This window comes from Heliconius melpomene, chromosome 8 (genome assembly GCF_056956725.1).
Source record: "Heliconius melpomene rosina isolate 202511_hmr_F chromosome 8, ASM5695672v1, whole genome shotgun sequence".
Taxonomy (NCBI): domain Eukaryota; kingdom Metazoa; phylum Arthropoda; class Insecta; order Lepidoptera; family Nymphalidae; genus Heliconius; species Heliconius melpomene.
Window position 1 is genome coordinate 4,966,218 of NC_140396.1, and position 15,660 is coordinate 4,981,877.

At 29.7% G+C, this 15,660-nt stretch overlaps 2 protein-coding genes and 1 non-coding gene across 4 annotated transcripts; all 3 read right to left on the reverse strand.

Moving 5' to 3' along the window:
* Positions 1-399: 399 nt before the first annotated feature.
* Positions 400-8,630, reverse strand: LOC146536806 (senecionine N-oxygenase-like). 2 transcript variants are annotated; one of them, XM_085189551.1, is made up of 8 exons: positions 8,470-8,630; positions 5,249-5,451; positions 4,347-4,485; positions 2,813-2,984; positions 2,060-2,335; positions 1,526-1,689; positions 1,133-1,276; positions 400-830 (listed from the first exon to the last, which is right to left on the reverse strand). In XM_085189551.1, the coding sequence occupies exons 1-8, from the start codon at positions 8,542-8,544 to the stop codon at positions 618-620; spliced, it is 1,386 nt and encodes a 461-aa protein (XP_085045677.1). In that variant the 5' UTR covers positions 8,545-8,630; the 3' UTR covers positions 400-617. The 2 variants fall into 2 exon arrangements, with proteins under 2 accessions (XP_085045677.1, XP_085045678.1); XM_085189552.1 differs by lacking the exon at positions 8,470-8,630 and adding an exon at positions 5,980-6,224.
* A 1,597-nt stretch (positions 8,631-10,227) lies between these two features.
* On the reverse strand, positions 10,228-14,786 carry LOC146536807 (senecionine N-oxygenase-like). Its single transcript, XM_085189554.1, has 8 exons — positions 14,470-14,786; positions 13,472-13,674; positions 13,236-13,374; positions 12,688-12,859; positions 11,711-11,986; positions 11,335-11,498; positions 10,668-10,811; positions 10,228-10,440 (listed from the first exon to the last, which is right to left on the reverse strand). The coding sequence occupies exons 1-8, from the start codon at positions 14,542-14,544 to the stop codon at positions 10,237-10,239; spliced, it is 1,377 nt and encodes a 458-aa protein (XP_085045680.1). The 5' UTR covers positions 14,545-14,786; the 3' UTR covers positions 10,228-10,236.
* Positions 14,787-14,980: 194 nt separating this feature from the next.
* TRNAD-GUC (transfer RNA aspartic acid (anticodon GUC)) lies at positions 14,981-15,052 on the reverse strand. The gene has a single exon. It is a non-coding gene; the product is annotated as a tRNA-Asp (tRNA).
* Positions 15,053-15,660: the final 608 nt, after the last annotated feature.

Here is a 15,660-nt window from a genome sequence, read left to right on the forward strand (position 1 = left end):
TATGGGGCAGTGCTGCAGATATCAATTCAATATTTATTCTCCAAAAAAGGGCCGTGAGATATATTTATAATCTAAGAGCTCGAGATTCTCTGGGAGGTGTTTTCAAAGATGCAGGTATTATTACAGTTGCTTCCCAATTTGTATATTATAACATTCTCTTTGTCCGACAAAATATACATTGTCATAGCAAAAATAGTGACAATCATACGATAGGAACGAGAAATAAAGATAAGTTTGTTGTTTGTTGACACCAAGTTTTCGCCTCGGCTCTTCTCAGCAGAACTGCCTTCCGAACCGGTGGTAGCTTTTTGTTCATATGTGCATTCGACGATTCAAAAGTCTTTGTAATAATTGCCTATTTGAATAAAGAATATTTTGAATTTGAATTTGAATTTGAAAAGGTTTTTGCTAGCTCTATTTTTAGTGATACGCACACAAATGCACAGCTCAGCTTAAGCCTCGCTGAACGATCTTTAAATACTTTTGTTTGTCGTTAAGTGACATTTGTACTACAGGTAATTTCTATAAACACATTTTTGACTTAAATTCTAATATATAATATACATTTATAACTTACACTTTTAAAATTACAAATCAAGAATTACTTTATTGAATTATTATTTATTTTCATTTTGCATACAACAACTACTGCCTGCCGTCTCATCAATAGTTCTAATAAATGTGTTATTATCTATCACTGTGTATTTATAATTTCTGTATGTATAAAGATTCTCCAGTTTGGCTTCAGTGTCATACTTTCGTATCTTAAACATTACAGGAGGAACTCTATCTATTCCAGACTCGTTTGTTAGTTCAGCGTAGTAATCGTCCTGTAAAAGGTAAAAACAATATAGGTGTATGTTTTATGCAGGCAAAGGGAATATATTGTTAAGACACTCCGTTCTCCAGTTTCCTCATATACAAATTATGTAGATGTACGGTACAGTTAATAATCATATTTTCTAGTAAAATCTAAAAAAAAAACTATTTTTTAGGTGATCATAACGTTTTTATCTCATTAGAATAGTAACTAGAGAGACTTCTATATTTTTTTGAAAAGTACAAATATTTCATTTAATTTTAAAATAGATTCGTTATTTTTTGAAATTAATATATTTTTTATAATGCTTACTTCCTTTTCTCCTAGGAAGTGAATATCAGAAATTGGGCGTCCTTTTGATTTGATAATTTCTACACGTTTCTGCCAATCATCTAACATTTGTTCTTTAGACGGCAGAGTGAAATTACCTTTTATCAGGGCCGTAGCATACCGCGACTAAAAAAATAAAAAATATGAAAAATTTCACTTAATTTAATATTGTTAGCGCAAATGCCAAAGTATCACTCGGCAAATACAATGCATGTTTTGTAGGACATGTGAGTTAAAAAATTTAATCGATAAGTATTTTAAAGGTGTTTTTTTTGTACTACAATAACCGTTTCATTGAACGGAATACTCTACAATTTTCATCGATTTTTTAGAAATGGTGCGGGTGAAATAAAAAAAGTTATGTCTTCAACTTACCTGGGCATCAGCAGACACAACCAAACAAGCTCTGACAAGGAGACCCATCACTACCATGCTAGGATGATGGATATTGACCATATATTTGTGTAAGGGAGTCACACTCCTAGGACTAACAGTTAACTCACAACTTTTATCCAAAAATGGATAGTAATATTCGTACCCTGAAATAGATAATTATAAATATTTACCTTTTATATCATTATTTCTTAATAACAGAAAATATTAAAATATTATTCAATAATTAATGACCCACCGAGTAAAAGGTAACGGGACATGGGTATTTGAGACATGTATAATTATTCAAATTCAAAATATTCTTTATTCAAATAGACTATTATAATAAGCACTTTTGATCATCGTCGAATGAACATATGAACAATAAGCTACCACCGGTTCGGAAGGCCGTTCTGCTGAGAAGAGCCGGCAAGAAACTCCACAGTTGCTCTTTTCAAAGTCAATGGTACAATTTAATTTATTATTTATAATTTCCTACTAAAATTGTATTATTATATTTCAATACGAAACAATTACCTGTACAATATATCACATCATCAATATCCTCGTAGCTGCCATCTTGAAATATGACACCGTTTTCAGTATATTCTTTAACATCTGGTTTCCTTTTATAATGATCAGGAAAGGGTGTTCTAAAATTAATTCGCGAGTGGTGACTATGGACTAGAGTTTTAGACACGTTTGCCACATCGAGAGCTATATCCATGCCGGACGGGCCGGCACCAATTATTAGAACTCTACGATCTTTGTAGCTTTCTGGTTCTCTGTAGTCGTGACTGTGTGTGATTGTACCTAAAATTATTAATTCATTAACTGTAAATTGATATATAAAAGTACATATTCCAATGCTCTATTAAAAATAAATTTTAAAAGCTGATTTATTATATGTAAACAGAGCAAATTTCAGTTTTATCACAAATTTGTCTCGATATCTATACTTGCATAGCAATAATTTTAATCTTATCATTTATAATGTTGTGTAATGGATTAAATTATTTACAAAGGAATTTTCTATAGATTAATTACAGAATATAATAAAGTTACGCTATGACTCCAGAATTGTGGAAAAGGAAAGTGCTTTCATGGGAACGGAGTGTCTTAACACTAGGTTCCTATGTTCCCTCTGTAGGCAGAGGGTAGGCCCTGGTTTGACGTGATGATGTGAAATAATTATACCTACATGAAACACTACCTATTTATTAAAAGTTTACTTTATTTATTAGTAGGGTCGTACTCTTAGAAATTTATGTACGAAAATATTTAAGTTACCTTTAAATATTTCTTCTTTTGGTATATTTGGCATGTTGGGCTTACTGTGATGTCCAGTACTGACTATGACAAAATCAAATTCTTCTTCATATTCTTCCCCAGTCACAACATTTTGATATCTTACTATCCATACATCGTCTTTTCTTGATACTAAGTTTACTATATGTAGGAACTAAAAATAAATAGATGACATAATGTGTAAAACATTCTGAAGCAAAAAATAAGTTTAGAAAATCTTCACTCTTCTTTCACATAGCAGGGTAGGTAGTAGAGGAAACCGAGTGTCAATACACTGCATTCTCCGGTTTTTACCCGAATTCGGGACTCTACATGTTAAGTGGAAAAGCTTCAAGCCGCGATTTGTCTTGCCAGAGAAAATAAAATCAAAATAACACAAAATATAATAATAAATTTCTCTCTAATTGTAATTTCTTTCTAAAATTCCTCGTTTGAGTTAAATAATTGAAATTTTTACATAATTATATTACCTGCTAGAGGATCTTGACAAATGTGCTAGATTTTAAATATATAGACTAATTGGTTTATACGTTATGAAGGATTTAGAAATAGCTCTAAATGTTTCATGTAAAAATACACATAGCGCGATTCCAACTTTTTGACTTGGCCCGACACGTTAGAGCGTGTCTTGTTAATATAATTTTTAAATTATTTATATATATATATATTTATATATATTATTTAAGCTACATTTAGTAATTTAAACAATACATTCTGTAATTATTTTAAGTAAAATAAATAGTTGTATCGCGCTGATTGTTGAATTGTCTTGATAAGGTAAGCTAATATCTACAGCTACTGTTTGCTTTAGGTATACCTATATTTAGTTTCACGTTACCCTTTGTTTCTAAATTCTATGATATATTTTATTATATGTATTATCGAAACATATTAAAAATACAGTCGATAACCATTGATAACCTCCTTTTCTTACAGAAGTCGGTTAAGAAGTAATTATGTAGAGGCCGTCGTGGCCTAGTAGCACAAGTGTATGACTGTACACGCCACGGTTATGGGTTCGATTCGTACTCGGGGGAATATTTATTATTATTTATTAATATTTTCATTTATTTACAAATATTGGTAGTAAAGCAAAGCACAATGTTACGCAACGCTTTGAAAATTTAGCGGAAATTGGGGAAAGGAGAATCTTAACACTAGGTTCCCTCTGTTTATTTGGGATACAGCGTGAAGTTGAAACTGGTATTGAATATTGAATTGACAATTAAACATTTACTTTTTCGATAAATATAAAAAATAAGCATTGTTATAGCTATTTTATGAAATATTTATATAAATAATTATTATGCAACCAATATTTTAAATCAGATGCGAATAATTATATATATTTCACTCAGTTTGTTATTATTATATTCAATAAATATAAAGAAGAAACATACATTATTATATAATACGTAGTTATGTCTGCTTTATGTACGTTTGTATTATGAAAGTTTTGATATACATATTAAGTTACCAATATATATATAATGAAATTATAAAATTAAATATTCACCTTTATATACCGTTCCAAATCAAAGTGCTTCACATAATTCTTAATGTAATTATAGTAGATTTTCCAGCTCGGAAAATTTGGCATACTGTCAGGTATCGGAAAACCCTTAAGTTCCATTGTAGGCTTTGGAAGATTCGTTCTGGAATAAAAAAAACATTTTCAAATTGTATTTTTACTAGAAACAACATTTATGTTATGTGCACAGATGTAACGCATAATTACTCGTATCGTTCTAAACATAAAATAAATACATGTACTGTCTTTAATATATGTTATATTGCTGTCTATTTGTTTTTCTACATTTTATTTATATTAAATTATAATAAATGCAATTCATTGTCATCTTATCAATACTTATTATATGTTTCTCTAGTTTGAACTTTTAAATTAAAATTATGTATCATAAATGATAGCATGTTCTACATGTTTGTTCCACTTTCACCCAAAAACTGCTGAAGCGAGCGAATTCGGATAAAATTTCATAGAGTAAGATCCTAGAGCCCCCAGACCTACGTCCTAACTATGTATTAAACATTTATACACTTTAGTCAATGTGAAATTGCTTAAAAAAAATGAGATTGCTTAGAAAAAGATAAAAGAACCACTAAGACACTAATAACAAGAAGAATAATTATTAATAATAATAATTATTATTAATATAAATAATAAAAAATAATAATTATTATTATTAATATAAATAATTATTAATAATAATTTATTATGTTGCAATGTTATGTTATTGATATCATATCCGTCTTGGCGCCATAATTCCGCCCGACGGCGAAATCAATAATGACTTGAGCTTTTAAATCAACACGTATTCACACGTTCATTTACATTTTGGGAGGAAGGTAGAGAGATTTAAAATATTAATTAATCACTGAAATTTTAACTAATTTTACCTCAAATGCTTATACATGCTGGTATGTATAGGCATACCATTTTCATCGACCCCAACTTTCGGTTCATAGCGCCACGTGCCTCCTACATAACGGGTATATTCTAAAACTACAAAGCTGATGTTCTCATCTTTTAAGTATCTTGCTGAAGTAAGACCTGCGATCCCTGCACCTATTATGCATACTCGAGGATTTTTGTTTTGTACCTGTAAGGAAATATTAAAGGATTTTTTTTTAAATTGTATTCCTAAAATAACTATTTTTGTAGGTTTTAATATTAATATTTTTAAAGCAGATAAGTAATATTTTTGTTTTACTACTTTAATGTTACTTGTTAAACTAATTGCTACCACGAAATCATGTTATATTCGATTTATTAAAATAAATTACTAATAATCGCTAATGGTTATAATTAAATTGCATGTGTTAAAATCAAAAAATATTTCACTGAATAATCTTTGAAATATATGTTTTATTTATAGACGAACTTATTTTGATTTTACAAACACAACTTAAAAAACTTACCTACTTTAATTTTAGTTTGTAAGCTAGCGAGCTTTATAAATGCACCTCTTGAACAATGACTGTCACAATTGACATTTGACAATCATGACTTATAAGAGATATATTGTTGTTCTTTTAAAAGGTAATAATAAAGTATTTCATTTTAAATAGAATAATTATTTAACATAAAATTATATTTAATAATAAACTTGTCACTGATTTATACTCACCATTTCCTTTTATCACTTTTAATTTTAATAAAACACTTAAGTTTCACTAATGTTCAAAATTTTATATTTCTTTTTTAAATATCGCGAATTGTATAAAGACTTTTGATAACATAGAGGCTAATAGCGCACTAACACGAAACCGGTCTTTTTTGTCTCGATATAAATAAAGGCGACGCGACATTGATAGTATTATCTTTATAATGTAAATATTTATGTTGTTCTACGCAGACTTCGCGGCTCGTACTGCCACATTATCTAGGTGACTGATCAAAATTCGATACATTTATTTATAAACACCACATGAACTTGAAATAAAATTTAAAAAGGTTTTTTTAAAATATTAATAGATATTCGTATTGACGTCTATTAATGTAGTGCGTAATACTAGCAAGAAAAATTTAGACATGAAAAGTGGTTGTTTTCAGTTGTTTTATGAAAATTTGAACCTAATAGTTAAAGCTAAGACTTTGCCAAGACGAGGTTGTAATATTTTGAGTCGCGGGATTATAAATTTTGTATATTTGTTGTCTCATATATTAAAAATGTTAAAGTGTTTGTTAAACAATTATTACATACATTTACATACATTCGTACATTTTTGCGCGAAAATACAATCAATTCCTAAATGGGCGCTTCCATAAGAATAAGTGTGGCATTGATGACTCGTAATAAAAGAATGCCACTAGTATTAAATTAAATTAATTAAAATCGTAAAAAGCTACACTGTATAGGAATTGTCATAGCAGTTGCAGTTATACGAAGATAAGATAAGACTAAAATAAAAAAAATTGTTAAATGTCAAATTATAAAAGAATATTGGTCAATATTATATTTTTTTTACTACGGACAATAGATATTTACCTCTTAATTTTTAAGAATTCTAACATCTCCAATAAAAGTGATTTTGTTGGAAACAAAAACAAACTAAAGAGTTTGAAATTTAATTAATCGAGCAGCAACCGTATAAATTCTATATATAGTTTTATAGGGTTTTTTTAAATTTTAACTAGTACCCATTAAATTATTATACAATTGGGCAACAAATAACCGTAAATCATATGAATTTATTTTCCATAGTTAATAAATACAACAATTTATGTACTCTAAAAAGGAAGTACGAAAAAAGTCATACAAAAACTAATTATTTAACCTTTAAGTATGGACGTCGGGTCTGACAGACCCATCTAGGTCTACGAATTCTACAAATCGGCCACTTCTCGGTGACCTCCGCCACTGAGTCGCTCAGTACCTTTCGTATCAATGACAAAATGAATGTAGATAGCAGTGGTTGTGTCTCTGGGTTCAAAACACGTGAGTATTTAACTTTCAAAACGGGACCTGGGTCTGTCAGACCCGACGTCCATTTTTCCCATACATAATGATTTCAAAACTCCATATATTTTTATAATATTACAAAATATACTTTAATATTTTAATTGTATTATTTGTATTCAAATGTTTTTATTGTTATATATCATATATTATTTTGCATTATTTGTTATATATTTTAGTAATATAAATATTATTTACCTAAAAAAGATTCAATTTTTTTAGTTTTTATGATAAAATGAAAAAAAATGATCGACCAAGCACGTCAGGGACATATATATCGGTACTTTATAATAAACATCAAACAAAAGAATTGGACGACGACATTTTATAAAGAAAATAGCACTTTATCAAATAAAAAGATGCGTTTCCTATACTCAAATACTCTAAGAACTGAGAATGACTTTGACTGGCGTTTCGCGATCTGATCTATCATTTATTGAACATGAAGCTAAAAAAATAGTTTTGGGTTCTTGAAAAACATGTATACTTTGCCCCCATAAGATATATAGAAAGACAACACATACTTATGTTGACTGCAATCGTCCTGTTAGCCAACAATGTTGAAAGCCATTGTGTATCGATGTTCAATAATACCTTATCTTGAGGTGTTGTCAAAATTTTTATTTTATACCATGAGATGTAATTTCTTTTTTTTTTTGTAATTGTTAGACTTTATATTTTGTTAAAAAAATATTTATTTTATTATCTGTCTTTTTTTTATAGTATTATTTTCTTAAGAGTCATCCCACGTGGCCAAAGACTGAAATTGTGACTTTAAGTTACTTAAATCGTTGTGATGCGCAAAGTTTAATAAAAAGCGATTTTATTTATATTGATTTTGTTTGATTAGAGGCTATTCATGTAAACTAAAACATAAAATTGTCTTCTTCCTTTAAAAAACAGACGGAATATGACCAATAAATACACTGGTCTGACAGACCCGACGTCCATATGTGTGTTATAAAAAAATCACGTCCATAGTTAAAGGTTAAGCGAAAAGTTGTAGTAACTCTGTTACCGGCACCAATACGTCATTCCAGATACGCCTTTTCAGATATAATCGCACTTCATTCCCTTGTTCTAGTATCTTAACAATTACGCTAACCTTGCATATACATATATTAATTGTAAAAAATAAATAATAAACAAAATACTCACCTTTTTTAATTCCAATGTAACTCCAAAACGTACTAAAATACACAATGCATAAAACGCGTACTGATAAATATTCATTATAGATGAATTAAATACGAAGAAATAATATTATATAATTTATCTATACATTAAGACGTAACAGCAGTCCCAGTTCACGCTCAATAACTGATAATACTCCTTGAGGTTGAGTCAATATTTTATAGCTGGTCTCTATCGGAATGATTTTTAAGGGCGATTACACTTCGGTTATTATTAATTAATTTATTTTTTCTGTAACTTAAAATAACCCTACTTAATTAATTGCAGGTAGCAATTAAAGAATTATTATTAAAATGTAATTTTGTTTGATAGATGCGTTACTATGAGAATTTACTTTCAGTAATGATTATAATATAAGGCTCTACCAACTTGAGTATGATGAAGCGATGGGCTGTAATAAGGTAGTATCCAGAAACATAGGTCTCATACAATTTGCATCGCATATCATTCAGTAGTAACCTTAGTAGGGTTTTTCTGCAAAAAAAGGACAGCTCTACCAATTTAAAATATGTTTTAAAATTAACTTTTTATTACCTATTTAGCATATTCAAATAGATAAAGCAGTTATAGAAATCATCATTTGTGAATGATAAAAATCAGAGTAATTAATTATACTTAAAAATCATTTGTTCTCATCAATCAATGTTGTAAATCGCCTGTCGCGTTTGAATTTTCGTTAATTTCAGTAAAATACATTTAGAAGATATTCAATATGAACATTATTACGTAATACTTGTATTAAAGATGAACTTTCTTCGTCTCGATGTCGTGGAGTCCAGACATTCCTGCGGGAATTCCAGGGCAAAAAACAGCTATATTATCTTGCTTCATAAACTTCTCTATTTTACAGTCCTATAAAGTTTAGTTCAGCTGTTCCAGAGATTAATCTGGACAAACAAAATGACAGACAGACAAACAAAAATTTTGAAATCGTTTCTTTCTGTTTTAGTATTGTGTTAATAACTTTATAGAGTTAATTATTAAATTATTTTTATAGAGTCGCCTTAAAACCAGACTTTATGAAAAATGTGTGTTAAATGGAAAATTTTATTTACTTTATTATTAATATTTGCACAAATGTAAAATTATTTATAGCTTAAAATTTTCTTAAATAAATGTGATAGAGCTTTACATTCATACTCTTATCATAGCGTTGGGCTAGTCCATCTATTCATTTCTTTGGAAAACCACACATTTGAATGAAATCATCTTGAATAAAGCGGACGATTATTTACGATTATACCTAATACAAATGGTAAATCCACATATCGTCGGCGTAAGTGTAGGACCTTGTAATTGCAATTTTGCATTTTTTTCGTGATATTGATTACTGTATTTATTCCTGTATCAAGAGGTGCTATGGTAAATTAGCAAGCTGGGTTGATAAAATGGCATTTTTAAAGTATTAATGTCGCTTCTAAGCCACTTTTTGTTGTATACTGTAAAAAACTTATTTATGCATTTACAAGGTTCTACATTGACGCCGAAGATATGTACTTATATACCTTAAAAAATGAAATAAATAAGCTTTACGCTATAATCCGTACACAGCAAGGTAGGCAGACAGAACCTAATGTTAAGATATTCCGTTCTCCACTTTCCGCCGAATTTTGGAAGCATTATTTCATCTCCTCGCCCACAACCTCTCGCGCCTCTACGCTTTAAGTTTGGCATTAAATGTTTAATTAAATTATGAATTTTTTGTAAAATGAAAACTCAATATTAATTTTATTATAAATTTATTTCGTTGTCTGTAACGCCTATCTCACTAAGAGTTCTAATAAACGTATTATTATCTATCACTCTGTAATTGTAATTTCTGTACGTATAAAGATTTTCCATTTTGGCCTTACTATCACATTTTCGTATCTTAAACATTACTGGAGAAACTCTGTCTATTCCAGATTCGTTTGTCAGTTCAGCGTAGTAATCATCCTGTTAAAGATAAAAAACGGTAAACATACATCTTTATAAGAATCTTATATTTTATTTATTTATTTTTATTAACATATATAAGCCTTAACTTTTTCATTTTTGGCAAAACCTCTTTTGTTTTAATTGTTAATTCAATTTTAGGGCACACACAGGCTTTTATATTGTACTCAAAACTGTCGTTTCATTTAAAGTGGTGATGACAAAAACACTCTGTATATGATACTCACTTCCATATCACCTAACAAATGAATGTCGGAAAGCGGTTGTCCCTTCGATTTGATAGTTTCTACGCGTTTCTGCCAATCTTCTAACATTTGTTTTTTAGACGGCAGAGTGAAATTACCTTTTATCAGGGCCGTAGCATACCGCGACTACAAAAATAAAAAGAAATAAAAAACTCACCCAATTTATTATATTTATATTTTTATTATATTATATTTTGCACCATCTGCAAATGCGAAAAGAATCACTTGGCATAGACGATGCATGTTTTGTAGGAAAGAAGAACATTCAGAAACTTCTATATTTACTCCCTAGATGGCGTTAAGAGTTACAATTACTATCGCTTTGCTAAGTCAATGTTTATTACAAAAAATATGTATTTGGAAATAAGAGGTGTTTCTAAAGCATACATTGGGTATATGTTATTTAGAATTTTGGAGTGATGTAGTTTAGGATTGCTTTAAGTTTGTATATACTATTACTATTATAAAGTTTACCGAATCTTCAGTCAGTCACTCTATTCTCCAATTTCCGCCCATTTCTTTGAGTGGAGGAACCCAACAACGTACTTTATTTAAGCACACCGAAAAAATTACATGCAAATTAAATATAAAAGATTGGTTTTCTTGTTGTACTATATAGAAAAATAAAATAAAACTGTAATCATCTCACCTGGGCATCAGCAGACACAACTAAACAAGCTTTCACGATAAGACCCATCAAGACCATGCTAGGATGATGGATATTAACCATATATTTGTGTAAGGGAGTCACACTCCTACTATTAATAGTTAAATTACAATTTTTGTCCAAAAATGGATAATGATATTCATACCCTGAAATAAAAATCAATTATTTATAAAAAATATTTTGCTAGAGTGAAAAAAAAATCTGTCTTCATTTGTAACTATTAAAAATGCAAAATGTATATTACAGTTATGACTTGAATCTACATTTTTTTATAATGAAGTTATCCTCGTTTCCCTATATCCTTTTAAAATTAAGATTAAGAAGAGATTTAGAATCAGTTTTTATATTAAACAATTACCTGTACAATATATAACATCATCAATATCCTCGTAGCTACCATCTTGAAATATGACACCGTTTTCAGTATATTCTTTAACATCTGGTTTCTTTTTGTAGCCATCAGGAAACGGTTTCTTAAGATTAAGTTGCGAATGGTGACTATGGACTAGAGTTTTAGACACGTTTGCCACGTCGAGAGCTATGTCCATTCCGGACGGGCCAGCACCAATTATTAGAACTCTACGATCTTTGTAGCCATCTGGTTCTCTGTAGTCGTGGCTGTGTGAGATTGAACCTAAAAATTCATTCATTTGTTGTAAATTGGCCAAAAAAAAAAAATTTTTTACTGATTGTAAAATATAATAGTTATTATGATGAATACTAGCTAATATGTCTAATAGCAATGCCCTCAGAATTCGGCAGAAAGCTGACTAGCTAATAACTATTCAGCTTAATAAGATATCATGAAATATCGCTTTAGCAATTTTAATTGACAAACAAATATTTTTAAACTTTAGGCTGGCATAATAGAACACTGATTGACAGTATGGCGATGGTCGTAAATTGATGTCCATTCAGAGAAATAATTACGTATTTTCAATTGTTTCTACTTATTATTATTTTCTGTCCCGTAACACAGTTATTGAATTTTGGTGGAAAATGAAGAATGGAGTGTTTTGATACTACGAGAAGATTGTCTTTTACTGCCGCTTTCAATCACAACGTTCACGCAAGCGAAGTTGCGGGCAGCTACTAGTGAAATATAAAATAGATAAAAGTATATGGAGACATGTGATTACATTGCCTCTGCTTACCAAAGTACAGGTCACTAGGGCAATTTTTATCGTATTTAGTTCAGAATATACTTTTATTAAATTAGGTAATCAATTTTACATTTTTAACTATAAATTATTATAAAAAAGATACATTTAACATACATTTATTGTTAGGAGCGTTGTATCTTCTGAAATTTATACAGGAAAATAATAGTCTTACCATTAAATATTTTTTCTTTTGGTATATTTGGTATTTTTGGCTTACTATAATGTCCACTACTGACTATGACAAAATCAAACTCTTCTTCATATTCTTCACCAGTCATAACATTTTGATATTTTACTATCCATACTTTGTCCTTTCTTGACACTAAGTTAACCATATGTAAGAACTAAAAATAAATAGACGACAAAAAGTGTAAGAGGTAGGTTTTATGTATAAAAAAAACAAAAGTTTCATAGCTGGGTAGGTAAAGAGAAGTTAGTGCAAGACACTTCCTTCTCTACTATTCGCATGAAATCGAGACGTGTCGAAAGGCGACAGCTTCGCCATGATTTGTCTTGGCAGAGCAGTGTAATTAATATAATTTATTCTGTGAGTTGGGTTCGAACCTAAAATAATCACTCTTACAGTCACACACTGCCCTATTGCACCAAGATGGCCACAATATACCTTCAGAATTCGGCGGAAAATGGGGAATGGAAGTGTCTTAATGGGAACGGAGTGTCATAAATATACGAGTATGTCAAAAACAGAAATTTTATTACCTTTATATGCCGTTCCAAATCAAAGTGCTCCACATAATTCTTAATATAATTATAGTAGATTTTCCAGTTCGGAAAAATTGGCATACTATCAGGTATTGGAAAATCCCTTAGTTCCATTATAGACTTTGGATGATTCGTTCTAAAATATACAGCTTGATTAAATTGTATTTTTATTAAAAAATAGAGAAAATAGAGAACACTAATTTACGCAAATATACATAATACATAAGGCCCACCTCAAATGCTTATACATGCTGGTATGCACAGGCATACCATTTTCATCAACCCCAACTTTCGGTTCATAGCGCCATGTGCCTCCTACATATCTGGTATATTCTAAAACTACGAAGCTGATGCCTTCATCTTTTAAGTATCTAGCTGAAGTGAGACCTGCGATCCCTGCACCTATTATGCACACTCTAGGAGTTTTGTTTTGTATCTGTAGAAAAAAAACACAATCATAAAAAAGATATCGCACCTTTACAATTATAATGACCTAATAAAATAATAAAGATTTTGAAAAAGAAAAAAATATATAGATAAATAAATCAACAATTAATTTAAGAAGCATTTACTACTGTATCATCTAAAATGATTTTGTAAGCTTAATTTTTGTACAAAAACGTAATTCTACACATCTTTATTTGACGTTTCTCAAAATTTGATATTTTCAAAATTTGATAATGAAAAAGACGTGATATCATATTGCTATCAAAATGTATGTCTGTTGGTGAAGAAGAAGCCGAGATTATGTTAGAGCCTAACAAATAAAAACATTAACATTACATTAATACACACACAAACATTACATTAGTTTGTGTTGAAGTCGGATTTTTTTTTAGTTATAATACTCTGAACTTTTTCATCTGTTTATTAAATAAATATGTACTTAATAAAGAACCAGACGCGATTAAATAAATAAATTAAATAAATAAAAATACTTTATTTGTTCAACAGATTTTACACAAAAATAATTGTTACAGAGATCTCCTTTTAAGCAAGTAAGGCCTGTATTAGTAGACCCCGCTCTTCCAATACAATAACTAAAATATCTGCTATTAATATCTGCTGTAACATTAAACTCAAAAAAGAAAAAGAAACATTACAATTCAAATACTTTGTGCCCTCCGCCACGACTGGTTCTTTTTAAATATAAAGCTACAAATAAAAAAAAAACATACAAGATAAAAACAAATTAATTATATGAAATTTTATGAAATAAAAAAATACCCACCTTATTTATTTCCAATGTGTTTACAAAACTCACTAAAACACATAAGCCATAAATCGTCAATCGATAAACATTCATTCTAGAATCATTAAATACTAATATTTTAATAATATTATTATTGTATAAATAATATTATATAATATATAAACATTAATATGTTACTACAGTCTCAGTTTACGCAAGATAATTGATAATACTCGAAACGAGCTTGGTTTATATAATTTGCTTTTATCAGAATAACTTTTAGGAGGAGGAGGAGGAGGAGGAGGATTATACTTCACTTATTATTATTTTTTCAGCTTTACTTAAACTATTAACTGCTAACTTTACGAGAACCGGTGTGTTCAACGAGGTATGGACGTTGGAAAGTAACGCAACCATATACATAAGCTAAATCTTATAAAAAAAAAATTGTACTAAAAGAAGTGGAATTTTTGTTCTTCACATCAACATCTACTACGTAAAAGGATAAAAAAAATAAAAAAAAAACAAAAGTTTAACATAATAAAAGAAACTCTCCGGCGGGGAATCGAACCCCGGTCTCCCGCGTGACAGGCGGGGATACTTACCACTATACTACCGAAGATCATGACTAAGATTTCTAATTACTTATTCTATTCATAGTTTAGTTTATTTAGGTTATTCATACTTTAGTTCTATTCATAAGCACTTACAGCAGTTACAGTTATATATACAGTATGGTCGACGAGACGTCTTGAAGTTATATGAGATACTAGCGGCCCGCCCGCGGTTCGCCAAAACCATATTACCTAGCCAGAGTTAGTGATATGTATATAAATTACTTTTTACCATTTATACGAACTAAGAAAAAATAATAGCAAAAGTATGAGGAGGAAGTAGTTTTATAATAAACCAAGTAAATGCGTTGTGTTCTTAATATAGGTTTTTTTTTTTTTATGGTAAAAGGACAAGGCAAACGAGCGTTCGGGTCACCTGATGATGATCACCGCCGCCCACGACCCCGTGCAACACCAGAGGTGCTACAGGTGAAAACTTTATTATTATTGCTAAATACAATACTTAGCTACAACGTATAATAATATTGAAACATATTTTATTAACTTTATATATGACGTATAAGTTTTAAATCTTTACTAAAATGTATATTTAAATTCCGTAAAGAATATAAAACGAATCAGGGTTTGCATCGGATGACCGTCGGGCCACCCAGGC